This window comes from Drosophila elegans, unplaced genomic scaffold, assembly GCF_018152505.1.
Source record: "Drosophila elegans isolate 14027-0461.03 unplaced genomic scaffold, ASM1815250v1 contig_149, whole genome shotgun sequence".
Taxonomy (NCBI): Eukaryota; Metazoa; Arthropoda; class Insecta; order Diptera; family Drosophilidae; genus Drosophila; species Drosophila elegans.
In genome coordinates this window covers 1,379,411-1,395,772 of record NW_024545513.1, presented here as the reverse complement: position 1 = coordinate 1,395,772, position 16,362 = coordinate 1,379,411, and the positions used below count along the sequence as shown (strand labels likewise).

At 44.0% G+C, this 16,362-nt stretch overlaps 3 protein-coding genes across 4 annotated transcripts; 2 read left to right on the top strand and 1 right to left on the bottom strand.

The window, feature by feature from the left end:
* Nucleotides 1-53: 53 nt before the first annotated feature.
* Nucleotides 54-2,813, top strand: LOC108137433 (CXXC-type zinc finger protein 1). Its single transcript, XM_017259096.2, has 4 exons — nucleotides 54-185; nucleotides 246-379; nucleotides 439-1,123; nucleotides 1,743-2,813. The coding sequence occupies exons 1-4, from the start codon at nucleotides 156-158 to the stop codon at nucleotides 2,754-2,756; spliced, it is 1,863 nt and encodes a 620-aa protein (XP_017114585.1). The 5' UTR covers nucleotides 54-155; the 3' UTR covers nucleotides 2,757-2,813.
* A 1,328-nt stretch (nucleotides 2,814-4,141) lies between these two features.
* LOC108137415 (extracellular signal-regulated kinase 7) lies at nucleotides 4,142-12,567 on the top strand. 2 transcript variants are annotated; one of them, XM_017259074.2, is made up of 10 exons: nucleotides 4,142-4,289; nucleotides 4,430-4,715; nucleotides 4,784-4,922; nucleotides 6,746-7,017; nucleotides 7,432-7,622; nucleotides 7,698-7,904; nucleotides 8,390-8,536; nucleotides 8,602-8,698; nucleotides 8,783-9,258; nucleotides 10,940-12,567. In XM_017259074.2, exons 4-10 carry the CDS (start codon nucleotides 6,931-6,933, stop codon nucleotides 12,525-12,527), a joined length of 2,793 nt encoding a protein of 930 aa, XP_017114563.1. In that variant the 5' UTR covers nucleotides 4,142-4,289; nucleotides 4,430-4,715; nucleotides 4,784-4,922; nucleotides 6,746-6,930; the 3' UTR covers nucleotides 12,528-12,567. The 2 variants fall into 2 exon arrangements, with proteins under 2 accessions (XP_017114563.1, XP_017114564.1); XM_017259075.2 differs by lacking the exon at nucleotides 10,940-12,567 and adding an exon at nucleotides 9,398-9,743 and having other exon boundaries at nucleotides 4,148-4,289.
* A 385-nt stretch (nucleotides 12,568-12,952) lies between these two features.
* LOC108137417 (synembryn) lies at nucleotides 12,953-15,960 on the bottom strand. Its single transcript, XM_017259076.2, has 2 exons — nucleotides 15,768-15,960; nucleotides 12,953-15,691 (listed from the first exon to the last, which is right to left on the bottom strand). Exons 1-2 carry the CDS (start codon nucleotides 15,846-15,848, stop codon nucleotides 14,021-14,023), a joined length of 1,752 nt encoding a protein of 583 aa, XP_017114565.1. The 5' UTR covers nucleotides 15,849-15,960; the 3' UTR covers nucleotides 12,953-14,020.
* Nucleotides 15,961-16,362: the final 402 nt, after the last annotated feature.

Genomic DNA, 16,362 nt, shown 5'->3' with positions numbered 1-16,362 from the left:
GATGGGTCTCACGCACATTTAGGCGACTAATCGATGTTCTCCTAAAGTGTCATCATTATGTTGTGCTTAAGTGCCATCACCATTTTGAAATAGTTTATTTTTTTTTGGGACCTGGTAAATTCATAGACTTGAATTCTTGAAGAAGTTGGTGCGGCATGGCGGACAAACGGAAATACAAGAAGACGGTAAGCTGGCGAAGATTACCATGGCACAATTAATACTATTATTCGATTGTGTGTCCGTAGAAAGAGGAAATCCGGCGCGAGATTGCGAGGGAGTTCGATCTCCCTGAGCGCAAGTCCAAAATAGCCACCATACTGAAGCAGGAGGATCAGGCCTACTGCATCTGCCGCTCCTCCGACTCCGACAGGTTTATGATGTGAGTTCCACAGGACAGTCAGTACAAATATGATCCTCAACTAACATTGATTCCGCCAGCGGTTGCGATGGCTGTGAGGAGTGGTACCACGGCGACTGCATCGGGATCACCGAGAAGGAGGCCAAGCACATCAAGCAGTACTACTGCCGGCGCTGCAAGAAGGAGAATCCGGAGCTGCAGACCATATTCCGCCTGGTGGCCACCGAACGGACGGCCGCCTCGAACGCCGCCTCCACCAGTTTGAGTGCCACACAGGGCTTGGGTTTGGCTCCAAGTGGCGGAGCACCTGGCGGAAGTGGAGCACCTGGCGCGGCACCCGGACCCGCCCAACTGCCATCGCTGAAGCGGAAGAACAGCAATGCTAGGGAGCCAAAGGCGGGCAAGCGGTGCGGCACCTGCGAGGGATGCCGGCGTCCCAATTGCAACCAGTGCGATGCCTGTCGCGTCCGCGTGGGCCACAAGCCGCGCTGCATATTCCGCACGTGCGTGGCCCAGGCCCAGGCGACGACCAGTGGCAAGGAGTCGGCGCCACAGGGTCAGGGCCGCAAGCGGGAGAAGGCCGCGCCCAAGGACCGCAAGCCGAAGGCGGGCCTGCGGGCGGCCAGCCCCGAGGTGTACCTCAATCCGGAGCTGGAGGGCACGCGACAGTGCCACGGTCCGAAGTGCTGCTGCCAGGCGAGGCCGCAGAGCAAGTACTGCAGCGACAAGTGCGGATTCAATCTGGCCACCAACCGCATCTTCCAGGTATGCATATATAAGCTAAGCTAGTGCCAAGCTTTGCACTTAGTTCGTTAGTTCGTGTCAAAACAAAGGGGCATTTTTGACAAAACGCTTAAAATCTAGTATGACATTTAAAGTACATTGTGTTAAATTTTAATAAAGAAATATTAAATAGTATGGCAATGACAGCATTTTCCAGGTTTGCACATATAGCACTTGCAAAACATTCTTTAAGTGTCACACTATAATGAACTTTTGGATTTTAAGAAATTATTTAAGTGTTTCGTCGAAAAGAAACCCCTTTTTTACACAAATGAACGAATTATTATTTTTAAAATAATTAAATAGTAGTAAGATATTTCAAACAAATTTAAGAAAATAACAAAATCCTGTTTCTCTTTGATTTGGAATTAAAACATTTTAAAAACTACAAAACTAACAAATTATGATAAAGGTGAACTTTTATATGTGCTTTAAAACTAGTTTTGATTTCTATTAACATAAGCTTAAAAACTACTATTTTCGTGAACACAGCTGTAAGAAGACTAGTACTAGTGAACAGGTATAAATTTAGCCGTACCTTCGTCCACCACACACTTGAGTTTATGTGATATTCATTGAAGACACCTCTCAAATTGTAAAGGTCCTGCCGCAGCGCCTGCAGGAGTGGAACCTGACGCCCTGCCACGCCGCCGAGGATACGCGCAAGCACCTGGAGGGCATCCGGCACAAGCAGTCGCTGGTGCGCTTCGCCCTCGCCGAGCTGGAGAAGCGCTCCGAGGAGCTGAACATGATTGTGGAGCGGGCCAAGCGCAGCTCCATCGACGCGATGGGGTCGCACGATACGGCGGACATGGAGGACGAGCAGAGCATGTACTGCATCACCTGCGGCCACGAGATTCACTCGCGCACGGCCATCAAGCACATGGAGAAGTGCTTCAACAAATACGAATCGCAGGCCAGCTTCGGCAGCATATTCCAAACGCGCATGGAGGGCAACAATATGTTCTGTGACTTCTACAATCCGGCCAGCAAGACGTACTGCAAGCGCTTGAGAGTGCTGTGTCCCGAGCACAGCAAGGACCCGAAGGTAAGCGACACGGATGTGTGCGGCTCGCCGCTGGTCAACGACGTCTTCACGCCCGCCGGCGAGTTTTGCCGGGCGCCGAAGAAGAATTGCTTCAAGCACTACGCCTGGGAGAAGATCCGGCGGGCGGAGATCGATCTGGAGCGGGTGCGTCAATGGCTCAAAATGGACGACCTGATGGAGCAGGAGCGCATGCTGCGCCAGCAGCTCACCTCGCGCGCCAATCTGCTCGGCCTGATGCTGCACTCCACCTACAACCACGAGGTGATGGACGAGCTGGTGCGCAAGCAGCAGGAGCATTTGGCCGAGTTCGAGAAGCAGAAGCGACGCCAGGCGCACCAGCAGCAGATGCATGCGCAGCAGAAGCTGAATCAGGAAAAGCACCAGCAGCAGCAATTGCTATTGCAACAGCAGCAGCAACAGCAGCAACAGCAGCAACAGCAGCAACAGCAGCAACAGCAGCAACAGCAGCAGCAGCAACAGCAGCAGCAGCAACAGCAGCAGCTGCAACAGCAGCAGCTGCAGCAACAGCAACAACAAAAACTAATCTACCTGCAGCGAAAGCCATAGATATCCATTCCCCTAAGCATACGTAAAAACAAAAGCAATAAACTGACATGCAAGAAACCCTTTGGTACGCGAATCCAGCCGTCTTTTCACAACCCCCACATGGTATGTAAATAATATCTCTCCTGGCAACCGGATCGCACATTGTTAAGTTCCCTAAGAAAGAAAAAATATAAAAACAGGAGGTTGCTAAGCGCCGGGATCGTTTGTTATCGAAAACTAAGCATCAAATATGCATTTATTGATAGCAACCTGGCCATAAAAAGGGAAAGGTTAGATTGGGCTCGCTCGCTCAAAAATATCATTCATGTTGTTTTTAAATAATAACATTAACATTCACTGCAGATTTAACAAGGTTTTAATTTATTTAAGTTTAGTATTTTCTAGACAGTTTTATTTAGACTTAATTTATTGTATAAATATTTCATAGTAAAAGTTAAAATTTGTTTGTCCTTAAATTAATTTTGTTAAAACTTAAAACTTTATTTGTCTTTTTATGTTAAATGTTCTCTAGCTGTCATTGGATTATGATATGTAAGTTAGAAATGTAAATATTAATCTTGTAGGCTGTATTTCTTGTTTGCTTACTTTGAAAATTCTAAAGAATTTGCGTATTTAAAAATTAATACAATTTGGCATTACGATTCTTCTATGTCCTAATCATGTAACCCTCATATATATCTACTCTGTTTAATGTTCTCTAACTGTCATTGGATTATGATATGTAAGTTTGAGATTGTACTTTGGTGTAAGTTAGAAGTGCAAAAATTAATATTTTGTAGGTTGTGTTTCATGTATGTGTACTTTCAAAATTCTAAAGAATTTTCGTGTTTTAAAATTAAGACAATTTGTCATTGCAATTTTTTCCTGATCATTTAACCCTCATATATATATTTACTTTTAACAAAATGTTCTCTAACTGTCATTGGATTATGATATATAAGTTTGAGATTGTACTTTGGTGTAAGTTAGAAGTGCAAAAATTAATATTTTGTAGGTTGTGTTTCATGTATGTGTACTTTCAAAATTCTAAAGAATTTGCGTGTTTTAAAATTAAGACAATTTGTCATTGCAATTTTCTCTGTGTCCTGATCATATAACCGTCATATATATTTACTCTTATTCAAAAAACTTGCGTCTTTATTTGGTTTTTTAAACGGCAATGTGTACTCAACCCCATTGTTAAGCTCTACAACGAGGGTTTTTGGTGAATGATATGCATCTTTGGTGGGCGGGGGCAACCAATGGAAACGATGGAAACTGCTGAATACTTTGGGCTATGGAGGGATTTCGGGACATTTGGGGGGCGGGGAAGTGCAGTCGAAATTTCGAACGAGTCGAAGCACCAAGTAGTCGTGGCGATTTATGGCTGACGGGACAAAAACCAACTCTCGATTGTCAGTTATATTCCGGAATTTTTCTACTTCACACACGACCCGGTTCGTTTCGATTCGATTCGATTCCAAAATATAAAACACTCACACATTTTGGTATTCGATTCGAGAGTCTCTTGTTTTGTAAAATCGGAATCCAAAGGTGAGAGATACCATCGTCCAGCAGGCGACTGCGGCGACTAATGGACTCGACCTCGCCCGAGTATACCGAGCATACCGATCTCTATATACGCATATGTACTACATATATTTTCTATTCCAATTAAATCCGTGCAAATTAAGACGCGCATGGAACCGCGAGTGAAACGTTCAAATTTACAAGTGGCGCCAGCTGATCCGACACCGAATCGGTATAAATCGGGATTGGGAAACCAAAACCAAAACCAAACCATCCAAGGACTTTTTCCGGACAAGTTAGTGGAGACTAGCGAGTGCCAGAATTGGGAATCAAAACAGGATCAGATAGAAAAGGATTATCGCGAGGCATTTTATTTTACACGTTTCGTTTTGTGTGTTCCACAGTCAATGTGCTGAACTGCCTCAGGCTCGCTCATCACATTAACTGCAGGTTAGTCAATGGATTATTATTATGAAAAAACAAAAAACTAACTTTTAAAATCCCCGTATCCCTTACAGTTTGAGATTCGCGTTACGTTCTTTGATTATATATATATTTTGTATCCATATTGTGCAAATTGCCAGTTGACTTACAATCACAAATTCATCCATCCAGCTAACCCCTAGTTAGCCACCATCCCACCGAATCCTCTTTCGGGTAAGTGACGTGCTCCACTTGAAAACTTTTGTGCCACATTCAATTGGGCCATTGTGGCTGTTGTTTTTGGGCCTGGCTAACACTGGCTAACAGAAACTAGATATTACTTAGTTACTTTTTCGGGTATTTTAATTTTTTTTTAATTCCAACTACTCAGAAAAAAATTGCAATTATCATTTTGATATGTATAGGTCCAACAGGCACGTGATATATTAATCTGCATAATAATATTTAAAATGTGTATATAATAGATCACAATACTGAAATATCTTGGAGCTTAATAATTGAAAATAGGAAGTTTGTTATTTGCGTTACTCTTTGAGCTGTGACGTCAGCCATTTGCACCTGCGCAACATGATTTGTACATGCAGGGTTGCATTTCCAGTGCATGATACTGCACTTTTAGGAGCCTACTTTTCAGCGCAGTAGCGCATTTCGATGATCTTATTGGTTGTATTTACGATTTAGCTTCAGTTTTGTTGCCCTGTGTTAGGACCTTTGCCATATGAGGAGTACTTGTGCCTATTTATTTGTTAAACAAATTCATTTGCCAACTTTTGTTGCTGATTTTCGTACTGCCAAATCGCATGACGTGTATTTCCATTTGATTGTTTTGCGGCGTTTCTTGCAGCAACAACAATAAAAGCAACAATAACGGAAGAAGGCGAAGTAACAGTAATACAGTGAACACCATAACGAATGAACGTGCTCTTTGATTAGCTTACGCGAGAGTGAAACTTTTTTTTTACTTAATAACAATACATTTTTGGGAATATAAAAAATATTTTTGTACACAATTTGTGTTAATACTTATAGCCATACTTATTTATTGTCGTTTCCACTTTGTACATCTACAAATTAATTTCACTATAAGATATTAGATTTTTTAATAAGTAAAATACCATTAATGAAATAATAAATATGTGCTTAATTAACGTCCGATAAGATCAATTATTCTGACTGGTTCACTGTAGCGGGCGCGCACTGTGGCAACGTTGCCCTGGGCACTTAAGGGTCCACTGTAGACACATTGTAGGCATTGGCTCTCGTTTTCGCTTTCGCCTTCTCCCCGATCGATCTAACAATAATTCGGTTTCAATCAGGTTCGCCTCGCGATTTATTTATTCCTTTTATTTTGTTTTCTTTTTTTTAGCTTTTTATTTGTGCTCCCGTTATGGCCGTTGTTCCGTTTCCGGTGCATTTGTATACAGAGAGAGAAAAGATATGACTATTTCGTCCACTATCTCATCAATATTATTATTGTTACTTTGTCTTAGTCCAGGCAAAAAACATTTAATCAAAATATTTATAATTGAAAAATATAGTACAGATTTGATTTAACTAATGCATTTTATTTCTTAATTTAATTTTTTTTCTGTAAAGTTGCTTTTTTTGACGTTTTAATATATTATAATATAGTAACAATGCATATGCATTATATTTTTCATAATTTAAACTATTATTTAATCTATTACACCCATTATAGATTATAAATTAAATAATAATTTAAAAGTCACAAAAATATTATATTTATCCTGAAATTTTGAGTTAACCAGCTTTTTTTCTCTGTGAAGTTTCTGTTTTGTTTTTGTTGGCGTTTAATTTTATTTTACATACTTGATGCCGTTTGCATATGGGAGTGAGCACGCGAGGACGAGAGTTCCCCACCAGATGCTCCAGTTCGGTGCCGCAAAACCACTCGTTCGTTACTGCCACTGCCACTGCCACGCGCAACAGCAACAACTACAGTGGCTGCCAATTATAGTTGACGACGACTACGACTGCGACTATACATCTCTCTTACTCCATTTACATCTCCTTAGTCGGGCTGTACATTTTTCGAGTTCTGGGCACCCGGCGGTGCGTCCCAAGTGCTAAAAAACATTACAAAGCTACCCGAGCAGTTGCAGCATCCGAATTCCCATCCCAGCCAGCAGGAGGTGCAGGTTCAAATCCAGTTTCCGGGCCCAAGAACAAGGCCAGGCAGAAGCATAATTGCAAGGATACTATGGCCAGCCAAGCCAGCGGTACCGACCATGAGCGACGCATTCACGAGCTGGACCAAAATGTAGAGCGCAACTTCGATATCCGAAAGGTGAGTCCAAAATCCCTGGAAACCAGAGAAAATTCGAACCCTACAACTTCCTATACCGAACCAGTTAAATTTCCTTTTATAAATGAAAAGTCATGTACCAAATCTATGATTTTATTTCTAAAAATTTACCACTTATTAGTGGTATTAGCGGCACCCAACTGGAGCATCTGTTTCGAAATTCCCAAAAATGGGAATAATATTTTATTACAATTTTACAAAATTTAAAATTTTAAAGTAAAGTTGTCTAGAGTGCAGAGTTCAACCAAAATGAAATAAAAAAAGAAGGTCAAGAAGTTTGAGTAAATTAAACACAACACTTTTTCATTTCGAACCACCGGATATTTAAAATTGATTTTTTTCGTTAAAAAATGAAAAATAAATGTTTAATATTAAAATTAAAATTTCTTTTTTCAGCGCTTGGGCAAAGGTGCCTATGGCATCGTTTGGAAGGCCACTGACAAAAGGCATAACGAGACGGTGGCCCTGAAGAAGATCTTTGATGCGTTCCGGGATGATACCGATGCCCAGCGCACTTACCGCGAGGTGATATTCCTGCGCGCCTTTCGTCACCATCCCAACATTATCCGGCTGATGGATGTGTGCAAGTGGGTATACTATATAACGACGAGCCCATCGTTTTTGAATACTTTCCTTATTAATGCTTTTCCTTCTCTCCGCAGGGCTGCCAACAATTTAGACTTTTATTTGGTGTTCGAGTTCATGGAAAGCGACCTGCACAACGTGATCAAGAAGGGCGATGTCCTCAAGGACATTCACAAGCGCTTCGTCATGTACCAGCTGATCAATGCCATCAAGTACATGCACTCGGGCAACGTCATCCACAGGGACCTGAAGCCCAGTAACATCCTGATCGATAGCAAATGCAGGTGAGTGGATGCCACAGATGAAATTAGCCTATTTTTTGTACTTTACCATAAAAGAGGATATCGAAACTATAGTTCCAAAACCAACTGGAATTTATAAAGATAATTTCTAGCATACAAATTTAAATAGGTTTGTTTTTACCAATTATCGAGCGGGTGTTGAAATGTGTTTTCAATATCACACTACTATTTTCTTATTGATTTTAATTTCTTTTGCCAAATAAAAAATACTATCAATACACTTATACAAATTTGGAATGCTAAAAGTAAACATCTGGCCTTGAATCTAACATTTTTTATTTATATTTAAATTATTCATAAAAACGGTTTGTTAAATAGAATGCATATTAAAATGCATGATTTAATATTGAAAATAAAATACTTGTACTTACTATGTTTTTTATATCAGTGTAAGTTTGCTTTAAAAAAATGGAAATGCTTGTAATATCAAATCCATTCATAACCTATTTCCAAATTGATTTTTTTAGACTCAAAGTGGCCGACTTTGGACTGGCTCGCACACTCTCCACGAAGCGAAAATCTGACTATGATGATTTGGAGGACGACGCCATGCTGACGGATTATGTGGCCACGCGTTGGTATCGCGCCCCTGAAATTCTGGTGGCCAGTCGCAAGTAATTAGCATATATTTTCAATAAGATAAACAAAATATTTTAAATATGTATTATATTTTTTTCAGTTATACCAAAGGCATTGATATGTGGGGTTTGGGCTGCATCCTGGGCGAGATGATAAGACAGAAGCCACTGTTCCAAGGCACTAGCACTGTCAATCAGGTGAGTAAACAAAAAAAAAATTAACTTAAAAGTAAAATTAATAATAATAATAATAATAAAATGTGAAATGCTGTATTTTTGCAGATAGAGAAAATCGTGGCTGCCCTGCCGGCAGTGACCCAGCAGGACATCGAGTCGATCGGACTCACCTTCGGTAGTGTGCTGCTGTGCAAGAAGGTGCATCGCGACCGCCGCCACTCGCTGGACGAGATGCTGCGCAGCTGCTCCGACGACGCCATCTCGCTGGTGAAGTGCCTCCTGGTGTTGGATCCGCACGGCCGGCTGACGGCGAAGGCGGCCCTCAAGCATCCGTATGTGAGCCGCTTCCGGACGGCCTCGGCGGAAATGGAGCTGCGGGTGGACATCCGTCCGCCGCTGAAGGACGATGTGCGGTACCGGGTGGACAAGTACCGGAGCACTCTGTACGACATGATTGGCCTGGGGTCGCGAGGAAGTGCCACGCCTTCGAGCAATCGAGAGACCTCCGCCTCCACAACGACGACGACAACCACGACGACGACGACGACGACCAAACCCCAGCGATCCATGTCAAGGACCAGGTGAGTTCTTGTCATATAAGATGGGATGGGTTGGAATGGGTTGCTGGGTTGGGTTGGTTTTGGTTGGGATGGTGTCACTTGGGAGGAGTGGTCTGGACTGGGCTGAGCTTCTCTAGCTGCTCGTCCCCCTATTTTGCAGGTACCGTCGTCCCTAACATAGGCGCGCCAACTCCTCAACTGCAACCACCACCACCACCACAAACACTTCCACATCCAATTTGCGGCATCAGGAAGCCTCCAAGGAGCGCCTCCAGTCCATCACAGTGCAGGCGGCCCCGTTGAAGGAGCGACTGCATCGCTCCCGGCACAGACAACCGCATCCCAGGCGCCTCAATCATCGCCAGAGCCAATAGGACACCCCCATATCATCCTGGCAGTATGCCTCTCCCTTGGGGTTCTAATGATTTCATAGGAATATATGTATGTTGAGAACGAACTACTACACCCAGAGAAATTTTTGTTTTAAATATACACTTACTTAAAATAGACTAATAGCTTGATAATGTTATTATTAACATAATAATTGCTTTATCCTATAGGCAAATTACAGACTTTAATTTTGTTCTTAATTTAAAACTAAAATTTTTTCATACATAAAAAAAAAATAAAATGCAGTACACTTTAATGAAAACAAAAAAAATATTTTATTCAAAGTGATTTTTCTCTGGGTGTAGTTTCACTGTTGTAGAAAAATATTTACAACTATTTAAGATAAGTCTAAGTCTAAATTGTATGTAATATAATATTAGCTGATTTTTTTTTATTCGATTAAGCAAGATTTCAACTATTACTATAATTACATGTCTAACGTTTGTAGGGTAAAGTTGACAATTTAACGAACATGCCATGATGTCAACTAATAATACTTTATTATCAAGTTTTGAACGATCATGTACTTTAATATTTAGTCAATAAGATACAAGATTTGAAATTAATCAATGAAAAATGAGCTCCTTAGACCCAAACCAACCAAATAACAAAAATGATCAGTAATTGATCTTTATAATGTCTACTCTAAAATGATCTTGCAATTGTAAGACAAGTATTAACTTTCTATCATAACGAGATTAGCTCCCTATATTGGCAACCACACTTCTGCACCCAACCCAACCGAAAACCTTATACACAGTTGCGGTCAAAATAATAGTAGTGGGACAATGTAAAGTGCTCTGAATTCTTGCTTACCAATAAACAAAATGAGGTTTAAAAAACCTTTGAGATTTTTTTTGTTGTTTAAGGATTATGAAAACAGTTAATAAAACCTTAAATTTCACTTTTCAATGTAAATGATTTTATAACAATTTAAGAATATAAAAAACCATTACTGCTCCATTTTTTAAATTACAAATTTTTTTTTCTTAAATGTTTGAAAATATATTTTAGCCTCTAGTTAAGTTTTAATTGCTATTTTATTTATTTAAAAATTTAAAAATATTAAAAAAAAGATTTTTTTTAATTATATAAGTATGAAAAATGTTTTAATTTTTTTTTTATATATTAAAATATTACGCCTATGATAAATATAGATTTGTATATTTGCCTCATTTAGTTTATAGTACTAGTTTTTTTGTTTTGCATAAACTGAAACAGCTACTATTATTTTGAGCGCAACTGTTTGGTCTGTCAGTGGTTAACCTGCCGGGAGAATCACCTGTTCGACTCATCCTAATCCCTCCCCCAGGACATATAGGGCCAGCCAGACGACCCAGGTGGTGGTCAAGAAGAAGGAGAGTTCGCATCCTCATCAGCATGCCCTGGAGATGGTGAATCACCGGAATCGGAGCACCCAAAACTGGGTGGACCAGCAGCAGCAGCAGCAGCAGCAGGTGATCCCAGCCTGTTCCTCATCCCTGCAGCAGCCACGTCATCGCTCCAAGGAGGTCTCAAGGAAACAGCCAGCTCCGGTTCCAACTCCACCTCCAGCTCCAGCTCCTGCTCCTGCTCCTGAAAGAAACTTGCCCAATAACCGGCAGAACCATGTGGCGCTCCACCGGGAACTGGCAGCTGTGGCGGCCACCGCGCCGAAGAAGAAGCACCACGCCAAGTGGCAGTCGCAGGCCCTCGCCCAGACCAAGTTCCATGCCGAGGCCAAGGCCCAGGCGCAGGTCCTGCTCCACACCCAGATGCCCCTGATGACACCCAGCTCGGAGGAGATCAGCAATCAGACCGAGCGACTCCGAAGTCGTTCCCTGAAAGCCAGGGAAAAGGTTCAGAGAAAGGAGAGAGTGCAGGATAAGGATCGGAACGGGGATCGGATTGGGGATCGGAACGGCGATCGGAACGGGGATCGGATTGGGGATCGGAACGGGGATCGGAACGGGGATCGGAACGGGGATCGGGAGCACAAGGATAGCCAACGAAATACGCGTACGACCGAGAACCTGTGGCTGATGAAGTCGGAACGGGAGGAGCTGGAGGTGATAGCCTACATGAAGGCAAAGGTCAAGGCCCAGGCCTTAGAGCTAAAGAAGATTAGGGAGCTGGAGCAGGAGACGGAGCAGAAGGAGGAGCAGGAGAAGTCGGACCCGAACAACGATATATTCTACACGCCGGGACACGTATGCTATGGCACCACGATCAGTTACCTGCAGGCCGAGATGGACAATTGCAAGAGGCAGCTGGTGAACTTTGTCCACGACAACCGGGATGTGCTCGGCCACCGGGAGTTGCGCTACCACTTGGAGCAGCTGCAGCGGAAGCAGGAGGAGCTCGACGATGAGCTCCAGGAGGAGCTCCAGGCGGATCAGTTTGGCCAGTCCTCGTCCAAGGGGGGCAGTGGGGAGCCCTGCTACCACTCGTACGAGTACTTTCGCGAGGAGCAGCGCAAGCAGAAGCAGCTCCAGCTGCAGGAGTTCCTCGCCCGCGACGAGACCAATGAGTTCGAGCATCCCGATTTGGCCAGCGTTTACAAGGCCTCCAGCATTTGCCCTTTTGCCAGGGAATCCAGGGAAGCCAAGGCATCCAAGCAATCCGCATCCCAGGTGGAGCAGGTGGTGACCGCCGACTCAAACGCAGACTACCCTACCACCAGTAACTTGGCCCAAAGGCTAGCAGCCCAGTTGGAGAAATCCCGAATTAGCAAGCGTCTTTACCTCGAGGAGAGGGCCGCCAAGGAGCAGCAGGCCGCTTTGGGACTCCACCACAAGGCGCATCGTTGTCATCGTCATCAGCATTTGCCGACGCCCAGCTACGATCACATGCGACTGCGCCACAACGACATCCAGGAGGCGCACTTCTCCCGGGACTCCTCAAACGGGTCCTTGTCCTAAGTTCTTGTCCCAATATATACGAAAGTGCATAAGTCCCAAACAGAGTTTTTCTTCTTGGTATAGCCAATGAGACCTTTGCAAAGTTCTTGTCCCAATATATACGAATGTGCATTAGTCCCAAATCTCTGAATTTGCATTCAGAGTTATATCTATCTTCCTTGTGTCGATAAAAGGACCTGTCCTAATTTCTTGTCTCAATACAGAGGACTGTGCATTAGTCCCAAACTATTGATTTTCAATTTATTGTCCCAATATATACGAATGTGCACTAGTCCCAATCGTTGGGATCTGGGAGTTTCCATGCAGACGTTACGTTACATCGTAAAGGGATCATTTCTCTAGCCGCAACTATCATATTTCGTATTTTTAAGATATATGCATTTTCGAAACATGGACCCAAATGAATATGAAAATAAGTAGTTCGATTGATTTAGCAAGACGTTGATTGATTTATTGTTAAGCTTGGGATAGACGCACATACTGACTTGCACACACATCAACGACAGCAAATATAACTAAGTTCTGATGTAGATGTTTGTATGTAAGTAGGTCCTCTATCGCTATAGAAAATTGAACACAATAAAGCTCTATATAGGATTTCCTGTATATAGATACAAAGACACGTGCCTTTTTGTTAAATAGTTTTTGGAATCATTCCTTTACCCCCTAATTGTGTACTTTCGATACAAAAAACAATGTGAGGATAGGTGGTAAACAAAACGAAATCCATATCGAAGTGGATTTCAAGTTTGTCATGGATAGACTTGCTTGTAAGTTTAGTTAGGCTCTAGATTCTAGACTCTTGAATTATAGTTAAGTACATACAACATTTATATTATAAGAGCTGGTAGTGAGATACAGATTACTTCTAATCCAAAGCCCAGTTTTGAGAATCGCGCATCAGAGCTTTGATTTATTTTAGCCCATTTCTAGTTGCTAAGTGTATAATTGGAATCTTTATAAATACATGCACTTAATTGTTACAAAGATTAGTCGAATTCGCCCAACTGTGTGTATATAAAAAGAATTCTGTTTTGGTTTCACTTCGTTTCGAGTTGATGTGCTCCCCACTTCCTGCAATTCGGAAGACGCCAACGATTGTTTTGCATATTTAGTCATCGACTCAAGCGGCTTGTTATCTAGTGACAGCTCCAGATTTCCGCATAAATCACTGGCAAAACTAATGGAAAAGCCACTAAGTTATACTCAAAGCTAAATAATTGATAACAGTTTGCAGATCCGTAACTCTTTGGGATACAATGATAACATTAAAGTGAAATCAATAATAGTTTGGCTACAACATGTACAAGAAAGCAGGATTACTCATTATAGATACTTGAAGCAGTGCACTGCAAAACATTGGGTGTTACTAAATAATAATTTAAACCTTACTTTTGGCGCACAGGATACACAAATAACAATCTGCTTTTGGAACACATTCAAAAAGCCACTTTTGCCATCAAATAAATGCGAGGTTTGAGGAGTACGGAGGCTTAGGTCTTCCGCTTCTGCTCAAGCTGCTGCTGCGGCAGCTCCTCCTGCAGCTGGAGGATGTGCTCCAGCGGCTGCGGCCGCCCATCCTTGTCGATCAGCGCCGGCTTGACGATGCCGCCCTGGCGCAGCTGCTCGATCAGATTGACCAGCTGGAGGGCCTCGTACTCCTTCTGCTCCTCGCTCATCCCGTCCAGCGGATTGCGCTGGCCGCGCGGCTCCACACAGCCCAGCACCGGATTGATGCCCTCCTGCTGCCGCTTGTACTCCTCGGTGTCGCTGTCCTCGCTGTCCGAGGAGTAGCTATCGGCGCCCTCCACGCGCCGGCAGTCGAGAATGCCGCGCTTGGCGAACAGCCCGGCCGCATTGCCATAGCCCGTGTACTTGATCATCCGGCCCACGTCCTCTTTGCACAGGACAAAGAGCAGTTCGGCGGAGAGATCGCGTAGGATCATGGCGGGCAGGGTGAGGAAGCGGCACAGGTGATTGCGCAGCTCCTGACCAATCTCTGGCCGCTGGCTTACGTCCCTCAGCGGCGGCAGTATCTCCTGCCGCAGATAGTGACGCATCACACGATCGCTTCGCGCACATTTCACCAGTACAGTGAGCACCGGTGAGAGCAGCTCGTGCGAGGAGCTGGCCTCCGCCTCCTGCTGCGCCAGCGTTTGCCGCAGGTAACCCAGCAGCACGGCCAGACTGCGCACATTGCGCTTCTCGAAGCATTGACTGCAGCATGGCTTGGGCTTGGCCTGAGCTCCCTTATCCGCATCCGCATTCCCAGCCATATCCTTATCCTTATCCTTATCCCTATCCTCCAGTGCATTATCCGCATTGGAGCAGCGCAGTGTGAGCTCAGTGAGGCAGCTGCCCGAGATGTTGGTCAGCAGATTGATGGCATGCGTGATCACGGCACGCTCCTTGTCCGTTGCCATCTGGCCAAAGCGGAGGAGCAGCTCCCTGAGGACGCCCGTCAAATGGAGGCTCTGGATCTCGTACTCATTGGGACTCTTGTCCGGGGCACTGGTCACATTGAACATGACCTTCAGCAGCTCGCAGATGATGTTCAGCTGCTCCTCGCCGGCGGCCACCTCCTCGCCCAGCTTGTCGTCCAGCCACTTGGTCATGTAGGTGAGCCCGTTCAGGTCGATCTGCAGGCGGGATCGGGCCGATGGCTCTAAAGCGGTGAGCAGGAAGAGCAGCTTCATGTCGTAGTACTCCAGGGCACAGGGATGGCGCATCGAGGAGGCCACCCGCTTGAGGATCGCATCCAGGCAGTGCTGGCGCAGGCACTGCCGCCGGCAGTCCGCGTTCTGGTAGACCAGATTGCACAGGCACTTGAGTGCCTCGGCTATCACCTCCGATTGCCCGGGACTGGGCTGCTGCTCCTCCTCCTGCTTCTGCTTCTGCTCCTGCTGCTTCAGCTCGTCCGGCGTGGCGGGCAGCTTCAAGGAACTAGCCTCAATCCTGGCCAGACGCAGCAGCGTATTGACCTCCTGCTCGATGTAGTTCGTCTGCAGGCTGAACTCGTCGCGCGTGAGAATCCTCACTGTATTCAAGCACTGCGTGTGCAGGTGACTCAGCTGCTGGTCGTCGAGGATGCCAAAGATGGCCAGCCACAGCTCGTGCCACTGGTTGTCCGTGCGGAAGCTGTCGAAGATCAGCAGATCCGCATGCTGACAGGGAAAAACAGGGAGTAAGACAGGGACTAAAAGGCACTGCAAGTCTGGAGGAGATTGAGATCTCACTTACCTTCGTGTTGAACTCGTCCAGGATGGCGGGGATTTGGTCCGCCTCCTTGGCCTCCAGACGCTTCAGTTGCTCCGCTTCCATGTCGCCACCGATGGCCAATTGCAGCTGTAAGTGCCCTTAATTGCCTTTAAGTTCTTTAAGTTTAATTTAATTAATTTTTGTAATTCCACCAGTGTGACCGCGTTGTGACCCTTTTAATATACCATATATCGATAGTATCGATTAGAAATTTATCAGTTGCCCATCTCTATTAAATTCTGGTATGTTTTTCGTATTTTTTTCTTGCTTCAATTGATAAGCTATCAAAATAATTGCTTTCAAGAATGCTGCACAAAAATAGTTAAATAGTTTAATAATATATAATAGTTTAAATTTCTTACTATTATTTTGTACTCAATCGAGTTAATAATTATTACTTAAGGTCTATTTTTAAAATTCTTTTGGAGGATTGCCCAAGTAATTCAATTGCTAAATAGTCGATTATTTTTTCATGTCGCCATGTAGCCGGATGCATATATCGCCAAAGGTGATAAGTTTAGTTATCCATATATCGATAGTATCGACTAAAATATATTGGATTTACCCATCTCACTTC

What these genes read in the sequence shown, in the direction of transcription:
- LOC108137415 (XM_017259074.2), top strand. Translation starts at nt 6,931, where the DNA reads ATGGCCAGCCAAGCCAGCGGTACCGACCATGAGCGACGCATTCACGAG. An exon ending in CGGCTGATGGATGTGTGCAA is followed by an intron (nt 7,623 to 7,697) that starts GTGGGTATACTA and finishes TTCTCTCCGCAG; the next exon opens with GGCTGCCAACAATTTAGACT. An exon ending in ATTCTGGTGGCCAGTCGCAA is followed by an intron (nt 8,537 to 8,601) that starts GTAATTAGCATA and finishes TATTTTTTTCAG; the next exon opens with TTATACCAAAGGCATTGATA.
- LOC108137433 (XM_017259096.2), top strand. Translation starts at nt 156, where the DNA reads ATGGCGGACAAACGGAAATACAAGAAGACG. An exon ending in GACTCCGACAGGTTTATGAT is followed by an intron (nt 380 to 438) that starts GTGAGTTCCACA and finishes TGATTCCGCCAG; the next exon opens with CGGTTGCGATGGCTGTGAGG. An exon ending in CCACCAACCGCATCTTCCAG is followed by an intron (nt 1,124 to 1,742) that starts GTATGCATATAT and finishes CAAATTGTAAAG; the next exon opens with GTCCTGCCGCAGCGCCTGCA.
- LOC108137417 (XM_017259076.2), bottom strand. Translation starts at nt 15,848, where the DNA reads ATGGAAGCGGAGCAACTGAAGCGTCTGGAGGCCAAGGAGGCGGACCAA. An exon ending in TGGACGAGTTCAACACGAAG is followed by an intron (nt 15,692 to 15,767) that starts GTAAGTGAGATC and finishes TTTCCCTGTCAG; the next exon opens with CATGCGGATCTGCTGATCTT.